Source organism: Vipera berus, assembly GCF_964194415.1.
Source record: "Vipera berus genome assembly, chromosome: 3".
Lineage (NCBI taxonomy): Eukaryota > Metazoa > Chordata > Lepidosauria > Squamata > Viperidae > Vipera > Vipera berus.
In genome coordinates, this window is record NC_138204.1 from 34,058,589 (window position 1) to 34,075,273 (window position 16,685).

Consider the following 16,685-nt stretch of genomic DNA (forward strand, 5'->3'; position numbering starts at 1 on the left):
TCAAAGGGAAAGGGATGAATGAGCCACTTTCTGTAAAAGTTTTGTAATACAAGACAATGCTTTTCCTGCACCATGGGATGAAATGGCAACAGGTAAATTTGGGCATAATGCACTTAATGACTGCATTGGTTAGCGATGGAAGTTCCAGTACTGATTATGGTTGTAAGTCGAGGACTAAAGAGTGCTTATGGGTCCTGCATAGACAACATGAAGTAATAGATTAATACAAGTTGGTGCTTTATCATCTTTTATTATATGGGTTTGTGATTGAATACACATTCTATGGCAACTGCAGTATGAAAGTGCTTATAAAATGTAATCTCAGAATTCCAAATATAATCCCCAAAGTTTGAACTATATCATTTTTAAAAAGAGTTGAGGACCACAGAGTAGCTATTATCCCATTACAACATGTAGTCATCTGGGATCTTGCACAGTGTTTACATGATTTTTATTTTTAAACTGTGATATATTTCTTTCACAATGTTAATTAGTCACAGGGAGCTTCAGAGACTTGGGTTCCCCATGTCTTGTGTAGAAGCTTTTTCATGGGGTTAAATAATTTAGGTGTAATAAATCTTGTGAAATGTTTAGCACACTAGATTATGTACAGTATATGTCAATATTGAAGAAATTGACTTAAACTATTGTTTAGAAATTTAGTACAGGTAGTCTTTGACTTATGACCATAATTGAGCCTAAAATTTATGTTGTTAAGTGAGACATTTGTTAAGTGAGTTTTGTCCCATTTTATGCCCTTTTTAGCTACAATTGTTAAGTGAATCATTGCAGTTAAGTTAGTAACACAGTTAAGTGAATCTGTTTTCCCCATCGACTTTGCTTGTCAGAAAGTTACAAAAGATGATCACATGACCTCAGGACACTTCAACCATCATAAATTTTAGTCACGTGACCATGGAGATACTGCAACGGTCATAAGTGTAAAAAATGGTTATAAGTCACTTTTTTCAGAGCCATTGTAACTGAATAGTCACTAAATAAACTGTTGTAAGTCGATGGCTACTTATATAAACATTTTAAAGTACTAAAATAAAATGAAGTGCTATTTTTTGTTAGCACTTTTGCTCTAAATTGTTTGACTTAGAACAGAATACTTAGTTTATTTGGTCAAACCATATTTGATCTGGATTGGGGAAATAAAGGTTTCACCTCAGACTTAGGAAGATAGAGTGGCTCTTGGTTTTGGTGTCCGTTCCACTCCTCAGCCAGGAGGCTCTACTCACAGTCCCTCACGTCTTGGTCACCTCCAAATTGGACCACTGCAAGGGGCTGCATTTGGAAGGTTCAGCTCTGGGGTGTCAAAACGGCGGCCCGTGGGTCGGATGTGTGACGCTCAAGCCATGCCCACCCTGCTCTGCAAAGGCAAAAAAACAACACATCATGATATGTCACGTGACACGTTCGAGTTTGACACCCATGGTTCATCTGATGCAAAATAAGGCAGTCTGGACAATTAAAGGTCCTTATTCAGCATGTGCTCTGCAAGCTGCATTAATTGCCAATATGCTTCTGGCTTCAATTGAAGGTTGTAGTAGTTACCTATAAAGGCTTGCAGCTGGGTTATATGCAGGAGTGGCTCTTCCCTGTTGTATTTTCTTTTCTGTTAGATCTCACAGGAGAGAGATGCTTTGGGTCCAGTTCATTAGGAAGTGTTATCTGGCGAAATCCAGAAACAAAGCCATACCCTGTAGAACAAGATTTCCTCAGAACAGACCTGGGCATTTTATGGCTCCTGGGCCACAACCAGCCCTTTGACTGCCCTTTACAGCTGCATCAGTTGGAAGTTAGAAAATAAGTGTAAACACTCATGTCGCAGAAGGCAGGAAAAAAAGCCAAGTGTGCTCCTTTAGTCAGCTGGTAAGAGAAAGAACTCGATATTTGTCAGAGCAGCAGTCAAGATGAGGCAAGGCTCTGCGCTCCCTCCTCTGTCAACATGTGAGTGCCTGCAGCAGAATTAAGTTCAGCCTATTGGTTTGGCGCTCCACAACAATCCAAATTTCTCATGTGGACTCTTGGGGAAAATTAATTGCCAACCCCTGTCCCAGAGTTGCCCTGATTTGGCTGAGTGTTTATAAAACCTTGAAAACCAGCTTTGTTATTGACCCTTGGATTCCAGGTGTGTGGTTGAGCTTGTATCATGGTTCTATTAATTGTTTTTTTTAAATCTTACCTGCTGTGTGTATTGGAATTGGAAATGTACTTTGTGTTCACTGGGAGCTTTTTTCTACTACTGAAAATGGAATATTTAGATTATAGGAACAATATTTCTAGATCTTAGAATTGTGCTGTTGTTTTGCGTCTTGGTCAGACTTGTAGGAATTACGTAAAAAAATAAATTCAGTTTTAGCAAAATAACAGCATAACTGTTGGGAGAGACCTTAGAGGTCTTCTAGTCCAGGGCCTTTCAACCTTTTCACCCATTGTACCACTTTTAGGATATGGCAATATCTGAGTACCACCAGTCGCCTAGCAAGGTGTCAAAACTTGATGACCAAAAAAAAAAAAAAGCGGAAGCGCCAGGATCAGTGCCGAGCTCCAGCTGGAGCCTGCAGGAGCTCCAGGAGCCCTGCAGCTCCAGCTATATCTCGCTCAGGCTTGTGCGGTGCTGCCACCGGTTCAGCTCCTTCCCCTCCTCCGCTACCACTTTTCTAGGATGGTCGTGTACCGCCTGCCACGTGCCAATGTACCACAGGTGGTACCCATACCACTGGTTAAAAAGCCCTGTTCTAGGAGACCCTATACCAGGGGTAGGCAACCTTGGCTCTTTTATGACTCATGGACTTCAACTCCCAGAATTCCTGGCTCAGGAATTCTGGGAGTTGAAATCCACGAGTCATAAAAGAGCTAAGGTTGCCTACCCCTGCTCTATACCATTCCAGACAAGTGGCTGTCCAGTCTCCTCTTAAAAGCCTCCAGTGATGGAGCAGCCACAAGCTTTTCCACTGGTGTCTCTCTCCTTTCCATTGAGGTGTTTATAAAACATACAATTTGCTTTCATATTGATGTTTGTATTCATAAAGTCAAATTTAGCAGTATTTGGAGGTTAAATGATTAACCAATATTTGTTAGTAAAATGTTGCTAATAAGAACACTGCATTTATATAACATACTTAACAGTGGGAGTTCAAAAACCTGATTTGGATCTAGATAATTATGAGCCAAAGAAACATTGGTAGTGTTTGATTAACTCTTTGTGGAAAAAAATTCCCAGTCCATTAAAGCAAAATATATGGGGAGGTATTTCTAATGTGAGGACACTGAATATGGAAGCTAAGCTATAATGGATTTGTGGGCTATGAGGAGGTCTAAAGTAATTTATATAAATTATACCTCAATTTTGGTTCACATTTCTCACGTAATGCTCTTCTGCTAGGTTGGAAACAGCCCTTCTGTGTGTGGAAGAGGCTTTCCTCTAGTGGAAGGGCTCCTTTGGATCCAAGCCAATGGCTCCAGTGGCCATTTGGAACATATCTAACAATACACAGGCAGTAGAGTGAAAAACCAGTGTCATTAAATGAACAATGCAGACACAGTTATGAAGCTGAATTTCCTAGAAAGGAGCTTGGTAGGTATAATTATTTGTAATTTTTAAAACTTGTCTTTTGTGACTGAGAAAACCTTCTAGTAAGGAAATAGAATTGTAAAGATTAAAGCAGCAATATATTCACTTGGTATGAAATATGTTTTTCACCTAAATGGCTTTGCTTTTGACCTTAAAATATGTTTCTTAATTGTGAGATTTACAGGTAGTTGTATAATTGATTGTTGTTATTTTCATTAAAATATGTAATATTTATTTAAAATTGACAAATATTTTTCAGGCCACCTAATCTTACTTCATATGGCCTAATGTTAATGTTTTTTCCTCTTCGAAAACATAACTGATTTTTTAAATCTGTCCTATTCAGGAGGAAAAAAAGCAAGAGCAGAAGTCGTAGTCATGATAGGAAGAGAAGCCGAAGCAAGGACCGCAAACGAAGCCGTGAACGTGAAAGAAAGAAAAGCAAGAGTCGAGAAAGAAAGCGCAGTAGAAGTAAAGAACGGAGACGCAGCCGTTCAAGAAGCAGAGAACGTCGATTCAGAGGCCGTTACAGAAGTCCCTAGTACGTTGTGTGAAACTATTGTTTTAGGTTTCTTTAACTGTAGGTAAATAGTAAAACTTTTAGCTTGAGTATTTTAGAAAATTCAGTTGTAATATATTTATATCAGTGTGATAGTTTTGCAATCATTCAGTTTAATGGTTATGATACTAATAATATATATCTTAATGATAAATGTCAAACAGAATGATAATGGCTGTATATAATACTACTTTTTTCTTCAATCCTAGTTCTGGTCCCAAGTTCAATAGTGCCATGAGAGGAAAAATTGGCTTGCCACACAGCATGAAAATAAGGTTTTGTTTTCTTTCTTTAATGAGGGATTTAATGGTTTATATTGATGTTTATTCCCTTCATAATTCCGTGTTTTTTTTTACAGCAGACGTCGATCTAGGAGCAAAAGTCCTTTCAGAAAAGACAAGAGTCCTGTAAGGTAGGGATTTGAATCTTGTTTAATGTTAAATTTCCATAGCATATTGAATGTCCTACACATTTGCATTCTACACTGATATGTCATTAAAAAGTCTTTGTAATTAGCTGCTTTCGAAATTTATAAAGACTGCTGGAAATCAGACTTAATGTGAGTGTAGAGATAATTGGCAGTGGGATTCTTCTAGACTGGCATTGCTAATTTGCAGATATGTGAACATTTTGGAAAAGCAGTTTAGAAAACACTTTCTGAGAATGGGAGATTTATTAAAATACATTCAAGTTAAAAGTATTTTTATAATGCTGTAAATAGGTGAGTTGCCTATACTTAAAATATATATCCACTGAAACTGCAAACATCACTTTAGGCATAGGGTTAAAGAGAGCCAAAATTTCTTGTTAGATCCAGTTCCTTGTCCCATGCTTGTATTTGTCATTTTATATGCATATTTTGCATGTTAAATATTTATTAAATTTATAGGTCATTCATATCAACTGAACAGCATATAAGTTTAAAGCATATCCAATACAATAAAAGCAAAAAGAGCTAATCAACCAGCATGTTAATACATTTCCCACAGAGAGCACATAGTTCCATAAACTAGTACCTGGGGAAAGCTAGGGCTTCAGAGTCTTAAGATGGCAGGATCAGGGCAAGTCAAACCTTCATGAAAATGCTATTCCAGAGGCAGGTCCTGCAACAGAGAAGGCATGAGAGCTTAGCATTGGCTATAACCATATTCCAGTGCAAGAGTTAAAAGCATTCAAGTGAAGCTAAAATAGGAAGATGTCTGGGAAAGCTCTGTCCTTTTCACTTCATTTGCAGTATAGTCCATGTGAAAATACAAGGGAGATAGTTATGCAAACCTTGGGACAGAATTTATATATTGCTCAGGAAAAAAAAGTGAAGACTGAAATGATCCTGATTCTGAAAGGAGGACGGTAGATCTTGTGCTTTTGAAACACAGGGTACTTTCCCCCCATCTTATAAAAGGATTTTAATGAATCTTTATCTGCATTTGAATATAGGTGACCTTAATATAAAAACTAAGTCTGGTCAAGCTATCTTGTTTAAATGTGTTTATATTGATAATAATATCAATAATAATTTCTTTTTTTCAGAGAGCCTATTGATAATCTTACTCCAGAGGAAAGGGATGCTCGAACAGTATTCTGTATGCAGCTTGCTGCAAGAATTAGGCCAAGAGACCTAGAAGAATTTTTCTCTACTGTAGGAAAGGTGTGATATGGAGAATTTTTGACACTTCTTTTAATACCTTCTGGATTGTTCTGATTAATTTATTTGATTATTTTATTTATTAATATCTACATCACCCATCTCATCTAAGTGACTCTGGGCACTTTACAACAGCATAATAAAGCCATATTAATACATGAATGAAAGCATAGTTTAAAACAGTTAAAACGGGTTAAAACATGCAAGTGAATATAAATTGGGTTAAAAATTCAAAGATCAGGAGATTATCAAGCCAGCAGAAGAGTCTTTGAACCACCAACCATCCCCAGAACTGCATCCTACATCTATGTGTAGGAGAAGGAATGGCAGAAACTGGTGGCAGAGTGAAAGTAGAATCACCCTAAAGTCTGTGTGTAGCCACAACCCTTCACCTTTCCCTGAATTCTGTTGGCCTTTATCTAGTACCAAGACAGTGCTAATCGTAGATTCCTGTGCATGGGCATCATTAGCAATAAATCAGTTTAATTGGAACTTCATTTTTGGTCTTGATCTTTTGTGCCTGACAAAAGGGTGCCATGGTTGATGGTATCGAAGGGTCAAAGGGTAGCTGAGGGTCAAGAAGAACTAGAATGGATGCATTGCCCCCATATTGCTCTTGCCAAAGGTCATCCAAAAGCTCCTGTCCCATATCTGGGTCTGAATCCCTAAAAATAGACAGTGGGAGCCTGGGTGAAAGTTGTCCAGAACAGTGGGATCCAATGCCAGCCTCTTGAGAAACTATGTATCAAAATATTTATTTTATATATAAAATAAATAGTTTATATATAAACTAGCTTGTATAATGTAACTGTTACAATATTACTTTTTACTATGTGGACATGGTTCTTCCATTTTATGCATACAGTATAGTGTGTTCTTGGAAGCTCCCTGCTGTGCATATATAATGCAAAATATATAAGTCATCTGGATGGAATCTCTTGTTAAAATCTCAGAAAACTAAGTAATTCTGTATCAGATATGAAAATTTCAGGTAGTTTGACTTTATGTATAGTTGTATATACATAACAAATCCATTAAAGCTTTCACTGTATAAAACAACACTTTTTTTCTAGGTCCGTGATGTACGCATGATATCAGATAGAAATTCAAGGCGTTCAAAAGGAATTGCTTATGTAGAATTTGTTGATGTCAGCTCAGTTCCTTTAGCCATTGGATTAACTGGACAGCGAGTTTTGGGAGTGCCAATTATTGTACAAGCATCTCAGGTAAGTTTGACTTGAATTATTTTTTTAGTGCTAATAGATAAGACATGATTTGATAAGACTAAATGATTCCTCAGATGTTGACCATATTGCTTAGTGTGTTGTTTCTATATCCATAGTCAACATTATTAAAAATAGTAGTATTATTTTCATGATTATTCAAAATCTTAATTGAAACCATAGCTGCCTGTTATGACTGATAGGAATAGTTTGTCAGATCCTAGATTACATCATACATGCAAATTGGTGGAGATCTTTTACTGCATCACGGATACTCTTAATCTTTTTCCACCTTGGCTGATTATACCCAATAGATCTGGCTTATGTGAGAAATAAGATTGTGAAAGGACCAGTGGTTTCCAGTCTCTTTAGAAGAGACAAGGACCTGGCTTATTTTGAAGACAACATGAAAAGATCAGTAACATTTTTTTTAATTTGGTGGAAGTAAGGTGTCAAAGGTTGCTGGAAAATTCTAGGAACTTTGGATTATCCTGAAAGTGAGTTTAGTTTTGCAGTACCCTGCCAACTTCTCAATATGAAAGACATAATCCTTTCCAGTTAGATTTCATGATTTTTCTTTAACTTTTGGTGCCAAACAAATAATAAAAGACTGTTTATATGACAAAATTTTTAGCAGAAAATAGAACCAAATTTTAAAAGAAAAATAAAAGCTGTGTTAGTTCTCAGATAGCTTTCAAATATAAATGTTTTTATTCTCTAGTTTATATAACTGAGAAAGATTTGGATTTTGCATATACTTAAGAATGTTTTATGGTAGTAAAACATAGTATATAGTAATCTCTAGTATTTCCTGTGTATATAATTTTTTTAGGCAGAGAAAAACAGAGCAGCAGCAATGGCTAATAATTTACAAAAGGGAAGTGCAGGCCCCATGAGACTCTATGTAGGCTCGTTACATTTCAATATAACTGAAGATATGCTTCGTGGAATCTTTGAACCATTTGGCCGGGTAAGATTTTTTTCAGTTCAATATTTCTGTGCTTTAATATTCAACACAAACAAGTATCTGTGTGCTTAAAAATCCTCTTATAATATCATAATTTTTAATGTAATACAAACTCATTATAGAGCCAAGACAGTCTGAGCCCAAAGTTGAAATACAATAGGAGAGTAGGGAAGCAAATGTTCCATGCGAGAGGGATGTTTATAAATCATGGACTTTTCTTGTGGTCCAAGTACCGTTAACCTCTAACATAGAGAACCTATCTTCCCTTATTGTTTGAACTGAACAGGAAGATGGAAAGGAATATAGCCTAGTAACTATGTAGGCTTTTATAAGTGATTACAGGTACTTGAGGTTAGGCCCAGAAGCCCATTTGGTCAGTTAAGCAACCACAGTGCTGGTGTTTTCCTACAGTACTGGGTCACCACAATTAGTAATCAGACTGCTATACTCTGTATCAGCTGCACTTTCCGAAACATCTTCAAAACAGTCCCAAACAACACATTGTAAATTTGATTTTATATAATTAATAGAATTTTAACATCAGAACAACTCAGAGATATAAAGCTGAAATAGTAATAGGTCTAAGTTTAATAAGTGCAAATTAAAAAATTAACATTTCCTTATTAAATCTGGAGTTATACTGTACATGTAGGTTTAAAAGGTGACTTTCTGAAACTTTAAATTGAGATCTTTAAAAATTGATCTTATAAGCTGGTAAATTGAAGTAATTTTATAACGTTTGATTTAGGTTTTATTGGTCAAAATTGGCATACTGAATTGGGTATTTGTACAATTAATGTAATTAATATAATGGGGTTGGGGACCCCTGCTATAGCTAAAATGGCTCCAAATAAATAGTTTCTCCATCTTTTACTGTTCCTAGAAAATAAAAAGCAATATTGAAGGAGGTAGCACATATTTTCCCTGTTTAACTTTCATCCTACATTAATTTTTATCTTTTTCAGATTGAAAGCATTCAGCTAATGATGGACAGTGAAACTGGGAGGTCCAAAGGATATGGATTTATTACTGTAAGTTTATATAGTTAACATATATGGGCTGGGAGACACTTGGTTACCATGATAGTGCATCTATTATCAGTGATAACTAGAAAATAATTTCAATGCATATAAGTAGCTTTCATATTGCATAATATGTGTGTAGCCCATTATGTTTTAAATGGCAGCATATGTTCTTGAACAGAAATCTTTCTTGTCACCCATCAATTTGTTTTAATTGATGATATTGAGATTAATCTGGGATATTCTACACGATCTCTCCCATGTTGTTTTTTTAAAAAAAATTCTGCGTGCTGCTGTGAACTTTTAGAAATATGACAGCATAAAAATGTTAGTATAAGAAGTCCTCACTTAATGACTATCCTATTTAGCTACTGTTGAAAATCAAGATGGCACAGAAAAATAAATTTTATGAATATTCCTTGCACTTAACTATTGCAGCATCCCCATGATCATGATCACCATTTGCACACTTTACAGCTGGTATCCAGCACACAGAATTAATGGAGAAGCCGGCAGTGAAATCAAAAGCCACAGTAATGTAATGTCTCGCTTAACAATCTCATTGTTTAGTCCCAGCTGTGGTCAAGCAAAGACTACATGTAATAAATGCATGAACAGACATAAATGTTTTTGTCTGTTTTCACCCATTTTATACTCGTGTGTTGTTTAGGCCATCTCTATTAGTTTTGTATCTAAATTGAATGCAGATAATGTGCTGCAGCAATTGCTTCAAATGATAATTATATATTTATTTCAGTTTTCAGACTCAGAATGTGCTAAAAAGGCCTTGGAACAATTAAATGGATTTGAACTGGCAGGTAGGCCAATGAAAGTAGGACACGTGACTGAACGTACAGATGCTTCCAGTGCCAGTTCATTTTTGGACAGTGATGAATTGGAAAGGACTGGAATCGATTTGGGAACAACTGGTCGTCTTCAGTTGATGGCAAGGCTTGCTGAAGGTAAGTGAATTAATGTGTACAATATGCTTCTTTTTAACCCTAACCCTAATAGTTCATGAGTTTGCATTTTATCCTTGCTTCTTTCAGTATCTGACATTGTATCACATTTTTCAGTATTTCAATGAAATAGTTTATTAATATGATTTTCTTAGTGGATTTAAACACAGTCACATTTATTCTCAGAATTTTATAAAATGCAGGTCCTAGTTAAAAGTAGATCCAAAAATAGATTAAATGTTTTTTTATTCCAGGTACTGGTTTACAGATTCCTCCAGCTGCCCAGCAAGCACTGCAAATGAGTGGCTCATTAGCATTTAGTGCTGTAGCAGGTAAAATTAATTTTTAAATTATTATGTCAGATATGTCAAACTCGCAATGTTATGTGACGTCGCACGACGTATCGGAGCTTTTTCTCCATTGCTAGCAATGGGGTGGGCGTGGTTACCTGGTGACGTGTCCGTCCCATGGGCCAGCAGTTTGACACCCCTGTATTATGTGGACGTTATTCTAGAAAAATACAACTTTAAATAACATTTTTGTGTGCTGCTTATTTGGAAGCAGGCACTCCTTTTCTAAAGTGTTTTCCTTTTGCCAGGATATACATCATGAATTTATATAATGAAAAAGTTACTTCAGGCTAGGACAGCAGGTGGGACTGGAATTGCTGTCACTAAGTGATGCAGTTGTAAAGCGGGACGTCCTTTGACAGCAGTTCTGGTTACTGTCATTAAACAAGGACTGCACAGTAGTTAATTGAAGACCTCATGTGACCATGACTTCCTGCCCATTTCTTTCTGCCCACTTTCCTATTGACTTTGTGGGAAGCTAGCAGGGGATGTCAGAAATTGTGATTATGTGACTGTGGCTCACTGCTAAATGCGAGCTGGGCACTCAATGCTTGGATCACAATCACATGACCATAGGGATACTGGTCGTGACTACTACTTGTTCAGCACCATTTAAGTTTGAACGATCACTGAATGGCCAATGGCCATAACTAAAAACCACCTGTAGTTAACATTTTCTATTGAGTGTGAAGTCTCTTCTCAAGATGCAATAGTATTAAAATTTTCCAATGTTCTTTTTCAGATTTACAGACAAGACTTTCTCAGCAAAGTGAAGGTGAGATTTAATTTGAATATTGTACATCATTTAGGAACTGGTCACCATTAGTTTGCTTGCCATTTATTAGAAGTAATCTCAGAATTTCAGACATTCTCTTCTATTGGATAAGGAAAGGGAAGAGCATTTATTCTAACATTTTGCCAGTTAAAGGTTACAGATGCGAGAGCCTTATTTATAATTATTTATTTGTGTCTTGCCTTCATAATATTTACAAATAACTCAAAAGTGGCAAATATATGCAACACATCTTCCTCCTCCTATTGTCCCAGTCACTGGCATATTCAGGAAAAACAGTAACACAACCAAACATTTGTAAGACAGCACATGGACCTCCACAGTAACACTGCAATATACAAGCAGTATAACAGAATATGCCAGTGCATTACTGCAATCACTTGACCCTGAAAGCCATAAACTGAAATCTTTACGTGTCATCAAGAATGAGCCATGAAAGGTTAGAAGCAACTGTCTGGTTTATATATCTGGTAGTACATAGACAGAATGCCAGCTACATTAAATGAAAGAACACACAACTGAAGCAAAAAGCCAAGATCAGAAATATCTAACTACTTGCTTATTACTTTTATTTATTATTAATTAGTCAATTGAAATTTTAAATACAGTTAAATAAGTTAATGACAGTTTGATCCATTAGAAGACTTGTCAGTTGGATAATCTTAACTATAAACTTGAGCCTGTTGGTAACAGACAAGCTTAATCCTTGGAGAAAATAACCCAGTAGTTTCTTTGGAGGAAATAAAACAGTTGAATGGAAGATATTCAGTATTTGTTTCCAATAGTTTGCTTAAACATTTTGTTTGCCTGATCTGAGGTTAAGTACTGAATTGATATACTGAATATTGTAAAATAATTTTGGTATACGTGACATATCAATCTGTTGCTCCAAAGTATTATTTTGGATAATCTGCCAGATTAGAAAACATCCTCCACCAACAATTTCAATCTTTAATTATAGAACAGCTTTGTATAGGATAGGCCTGTTTCAGGTCTAACTGAAGAATCTTGAGTTTACTTGTCCCATTCCCAGATTTGTGATTGAGTAAGGGGCTTTTAGTAGATTCTGTAATTCTGCTATTTATATTAATACTGGTGCTTTTTGCCATATAAACCTTTAATATAGTACTAAGCGAGTCTGCAGACTTATACTTCATTAACTTAAATAAACATTTTGGATTGGCCATGATCCTCACTGAATTTTTGAAAAAGCTTGTCTATGTTACTAAAAGCCACCTCTAATTATGGAGAGGAATTTTATGGGCTACCCATCAGTCACCCATTCCCTCAAAATGAACCATATATATGTAAATGGGAAAATGTAGAAACAATTGACCACACAAAAACAGCAGAATGGCTAGAGAATTCCTTTTGGGAGGCAGTGTCTTCACTGATAACTATTTTTGCCTTTTCAGTTAATAGACTCCTTTCATGGTTAGCTTGTGGATTCAGAATGAAAATCATTTGCTTATGAGGAACTGCATTTCATAACAGAATTATATTATATATTATAATATATATTTTTAAAGCTGATAGGTAAACCAAAATAAAAATACCCGAAAAGTCATGCTATGTTTTCTTCCTCAGTCTTAGCTGCAGCTGCTTCTGTACAACCACTTGCAACACAATGCTTTCAGCTGTCCAATATGTTTAATCCCCAAACGTAAGTTAACCTGATGTAGTTTTCTAAAATTTTCTCTATTTGGTATAAAGGCATAGGTTTATTGCCTTCTTAACTTATTCTGCAGTGAAGACGAAGCTGGCTGGGATACAGAAATTAAAGATGATGTGATTGAAGAATGTAACAAGCATGGAGGTGTTGTCCACATTTACGTAGACAAAAATTCAACTCAGGTAAATTTTTAAAATCCATATCTATCCATAGCACTATGCTAAAGTCCTTTAAAGTTTTATAAAAGTGTTCTTGCTATTAATATATCCAATATATAGATTCATTTTTCACTGTTATTTGACCAAGTTATTCTAACATGAAGTGACACAAACATTTTCTTTGTGCTTTTTGCCACTTCAATATGTAAACAATTCCCATTTCTAATAAAAATTTAAGACACAAATATAATAAAATAACATACAACAAAATATCATTATGACTGCCACATCCTCCTAGGATTGGAAACAGTGAAATCACACACTGATTACATCTGGAAAAGCCTTCCAGATGGAGAGATAACAGAGTTATAAGCCCTGTATAGTTTTATAGTGATAACTAGCACCTTGAATTGCATCTGGAAGTTTACTTGGCAACCAATGTAGCTCTCCCAAAGGTAGCATAAGTACAGCCTGGGCCACACAGTATGTGTCTGCTGCATTTTGAATCATTTGTAGCTATTAAATAATCATCAAAGGCAACCCATGTAGACTGAATTGCAAAACTCTAGATATGAAACCTCTAATTTTAGGAAAAGCTGCCATAAATCCAGAGGTTTGACCATGGCTTCCACTTAATCTGCCAGCAGGAGCTGTGAGTCCAGGAGAACATTGATGACAAGTCTACTTCTAATAATGGAGCATGACTCTTATCTAGAAGAGTCAAAGCTTTTGAATCAACAGCCACTCTAAGTCTAAGCCTGTTTCTTTCCAACCAGTATCTAATTACTTTCAGGCACCAGGATAGAATTTTATTCACATCTAATGTCTAGCCTGGAACAGAGATGTATGTCTAGGGATCATCAGTACTGACAGCATCTCCTGTACTGGGTGGATATCCCAAAAGTGCTTTTTCAAAAGGCAACTGGACTTTTTTTGTGTTTTGTTGAAGATGTTTTGTTTCTCATGCAATAAGCTTCAGCTCTGAAGAATCTTGGATTAGAAGCGAAGCCTCTTCAAGGAAAAGTCCAGTTGCCTATTGAAAAAGCACCTTTGGGACAACCATGACATAGATGACTGAGAATCTCCATAGGCACATACTGGTGGATAATTTTTACCAACAGCTTCATGTAAATATTGAATAGTAAAGATAATTTACTGTTAATAGTATATATTAAATAAAAACCCACACCATGATTCTTCATTTTGGAGTGCCCTAGGGGTATGATCTTTCCTTTCCTTACTGACTGGAACAACCCACTCAAGAGAAGAACCACTGCAACATATGCCTTAAAATCTACTTGCTCGCAGTTGATGGTACCAACAGCTGTTAACAGGAGATCATACTTCCTCTATATAGGTCCTACCACTGGTCATTCATAAGAGCAACTTATATCCAGACCTGAATCCTGATTGATAGGAATCAACATAATCTCATTGTAATTTATGTCTTTCTACCTTTTGTTGAACATTTCCATATTGAGGGTTGAGCAGATCACTATACCAAATTCCTGTTTATTTATTTATTATTATTTGGATTTATATACCGCCCCTCTCCCGAAGGACTCGGGGCGGTGTACAGGGCAATTAAAACACTATATACAACACATAATATACAAAAATTAAAATAAATTAAACCAAGTAGTCCTAAATAATAAAACACGATTTAAAATTTAAAATCCCAGTCCCTCAGTCCAGGCCGGCAAGTTCAAATAGCCAAGTCTTCAGGTCGCGGCGGAAAGAGCAAAGGTCGGGAGCCATCCGGAGCTCAACAGGGAGCTGATTCCAGAGGGCAGGCGCGCCCACAAAGAATGCTCTCCTCCTGGGGGCTGCCAGTCGACATTCCCTGACCGACGGCACCCTGAGGAGGCCCTCTCTGTGGGAGCGCACAGGACGATGGGAAGTTAACACCGGCAAAAGGTACTCCTGTAAATCAGGGGTGTCAAACTCAATTTCATTGAGGGCCAAATCAGCATTGTGGTTGCCCTCAAGGGGCCGAGTGGGTATGGCCAGGGTGGCCGTGGCCTACTGGGTGGGCGTGGCTAGAGTGCGTATGGCCTACTGGGTGGGCGTGGCCAGCTCTACATCGTTTGCATCAAGGGGTCCTATGGGGGCCTGGGCAGGAGTGGGACAGATCTGACGGTCTCTGGCAGAAGGAGGGTCTCTGGGCCAGGGCCAAGGAAATGGGGGCTGTTCCCTCACTGTTTCCAGGATGGCTTCGCGGGCCACATGAAACCACTTCGCGGGCCGGATCCGGCCCCCGGGCCTTGTGTTTGACATGTCTGCTGTAAATAATCCGGACCCATGCCATTTAGGGCTTTATAGGTCATCACCAGCACCTTGAATCTCACCCGGAAGACAACTGGAAGCCAATGCAGCTTGCAGGGCAGAGGTGTTACATGGGAGTATCGGGGAGCCCCCATCACAACTCGCGTGGCCGCATTCTGCCCCAGCTGGAGCCTGCGAGTGGTATTCAAGGGCAGCCCCATGTAGAGAGCGTTGCAGTATATCCAAGAGGTCACAAGCGCATGAGTGACTGTGCATAGGGCATCTCGGTCCAAATAGGGCCGCAGCTGGCGCACCAGGTGAACCTGGGCAAAAGCCCCCCCCCTGGTCACAGCTCCTCTATGATCTTCTAAACTGAGCTGTGAGTCAAGGAGGACACCCAAGTTGCGAGCCCTATCTACGGGGGGTAACGCCTCACCCCCTATAGATAAAGATGGAATAGAGTGGACAACCCGAGATGCCGGTATGTACAGCCACTCGGTCTTGTCGGGATTTAGATGAAGCCTGTTCCTCCCCATCCAGACCCTCACCGCCTCCAGGTAACTGGACATCACATCGAGGGCATCACCGGGTTGATCTGGGGTGGAAATAAAAAGCTGGGTATCATCAGCGTACTGATGATACCCCACCCCAAAACCACGAATGATCTCACCCAGCGCTTCATATAGATGTTGAACAGAAGGGGCGAGAGGACCGACCCCTGAGGGACTCCACAAACAAGAGGCCTCGAGGCCGACCTCTGCCCCCCTGCCAACACCGACTGCGAACGACCCAGGAGGTAGGAGGAGAACCGCTGTAAAACAGTGCCACCCACTCCCAACCGCCTGAGGCGCCGCAGTAGGATACCATGGTCTGGTATGTCTCTGTACTCATACCAGGTAAATGGTACAAGAGTAGTTCAGTTTATTTCTCAATTCCAACTTTACAAACAGGGCTTTATATTTATTTGTATGATTTTTCTCTGATTAATCTGCAGTCTCCTGTGTAAATGCCATCGTGTTTCCCTGTCAGGGAGTTATAATTTACACAATACACAAATGGACACATTCTAGCCAGGCTTATTTATTTTTATTTTTATTTTTATTCCATTTATATCCCGCCCTTCTCTGAAGACTCAGGGCGGCTTACAAGCTTAACACCTGCACACCATCCAGTTTTTGGTAACATAAGCCAGATCTGCCATCTCATCCATATTTAAGTTGCTGCTGCTTAGTAATTAAATTTTGGATGCGGATACATTTGTTATAGGCAGACCTGCCATTAAGCAACAACAACTGGGTTCCAAGGGTTCTGGTGACCAATCTAGGGGCCCAGGGATGAGATTGCCTTCAAATTTCCACTCTCCTTTTTCCTGTAATGGTCTGCTCCATGCATCTGATTAGCTCTCCTCCTGTCCATTACCACTGCAATCCTTCCCTCCCTACCACCTCCTGGTAGTTCACTGGCCCCAAATCAACTACGATGTCTTTTA

General features: G+C 38.1%; 1 protein-coding gene across 15 annotated transcripts in view; it reads left to right on the forward strand.

Moving 5' to 3' along the window:
• RBM39 (RNA binding motif protein 39) overlaps positions 1 to 16,685 on the forward strand; it is a 43,330-nt gene that overhangs the window by 10,336 nt on the left and 16,309 nt on the right. For 10 of the 15 annotated variants that reach the window (XR_014025737.1, XR_014025738.1, XM_081322236.1 and 7 more), the window contains 12 exons: positions 3,930 to 4,124; positions 4,352 to 4,417; positions 4,501 to 4,554; positions 5,673 to 5,790; positions 6,861 to 7,013; positions 7,843 to 7,980; positions 8,943 to 9,008; positions 9,757 to 9,961; positions 10,213 to 10,290; positions 11,051 to 11,083; positions 12,689 to 12,764; positions 12,850 to 12,955. Coding sequence is in view for 13 of the 15 variants with exons in the window: in XM_081322236.1 (XP_081178362.1) it covers positions 3,930 to 4,124; positions 4,352 to 4,417; positions 4,501 to 4,554; positions 5,673 to 5,790; positions 6,861 to 7,013; positions 7,843 to 7,980; positions 8,943 to 9,008; positions 9,757 to 9,961; positions 10,213 to 10,290; positions 11,051 to 11,083; positions 12,689 to 12,764; positions 12,850 to 12,955 (1,288 nt within the window). In the remaining 2 variants the exon portion in view is untranslated. Of the gene's footprint in view, positions 1 to 2,904; positions 3,587 to 3,929; positions 4,125 to 4,351; positions 4,418 to 4,500; positions 4,555 to 5,672; positions 5,791 to 6,860; positions 7,014 to 7,842; positions 7,981 to 8,942; positions 9,009 to 9,756; positions 9,962 to 10,212; positions 10,291 to 11,050; positions 11,084 to 12,688; positions 12,765 to 12,849; positions 12,956 to 16,685 lie in introns of those variants that run through there. The other 5 variants (XM_081322245.1, XM_081322234.1, XM_081322235.1 and 2 more) reach the window with 3 other exon arrangements.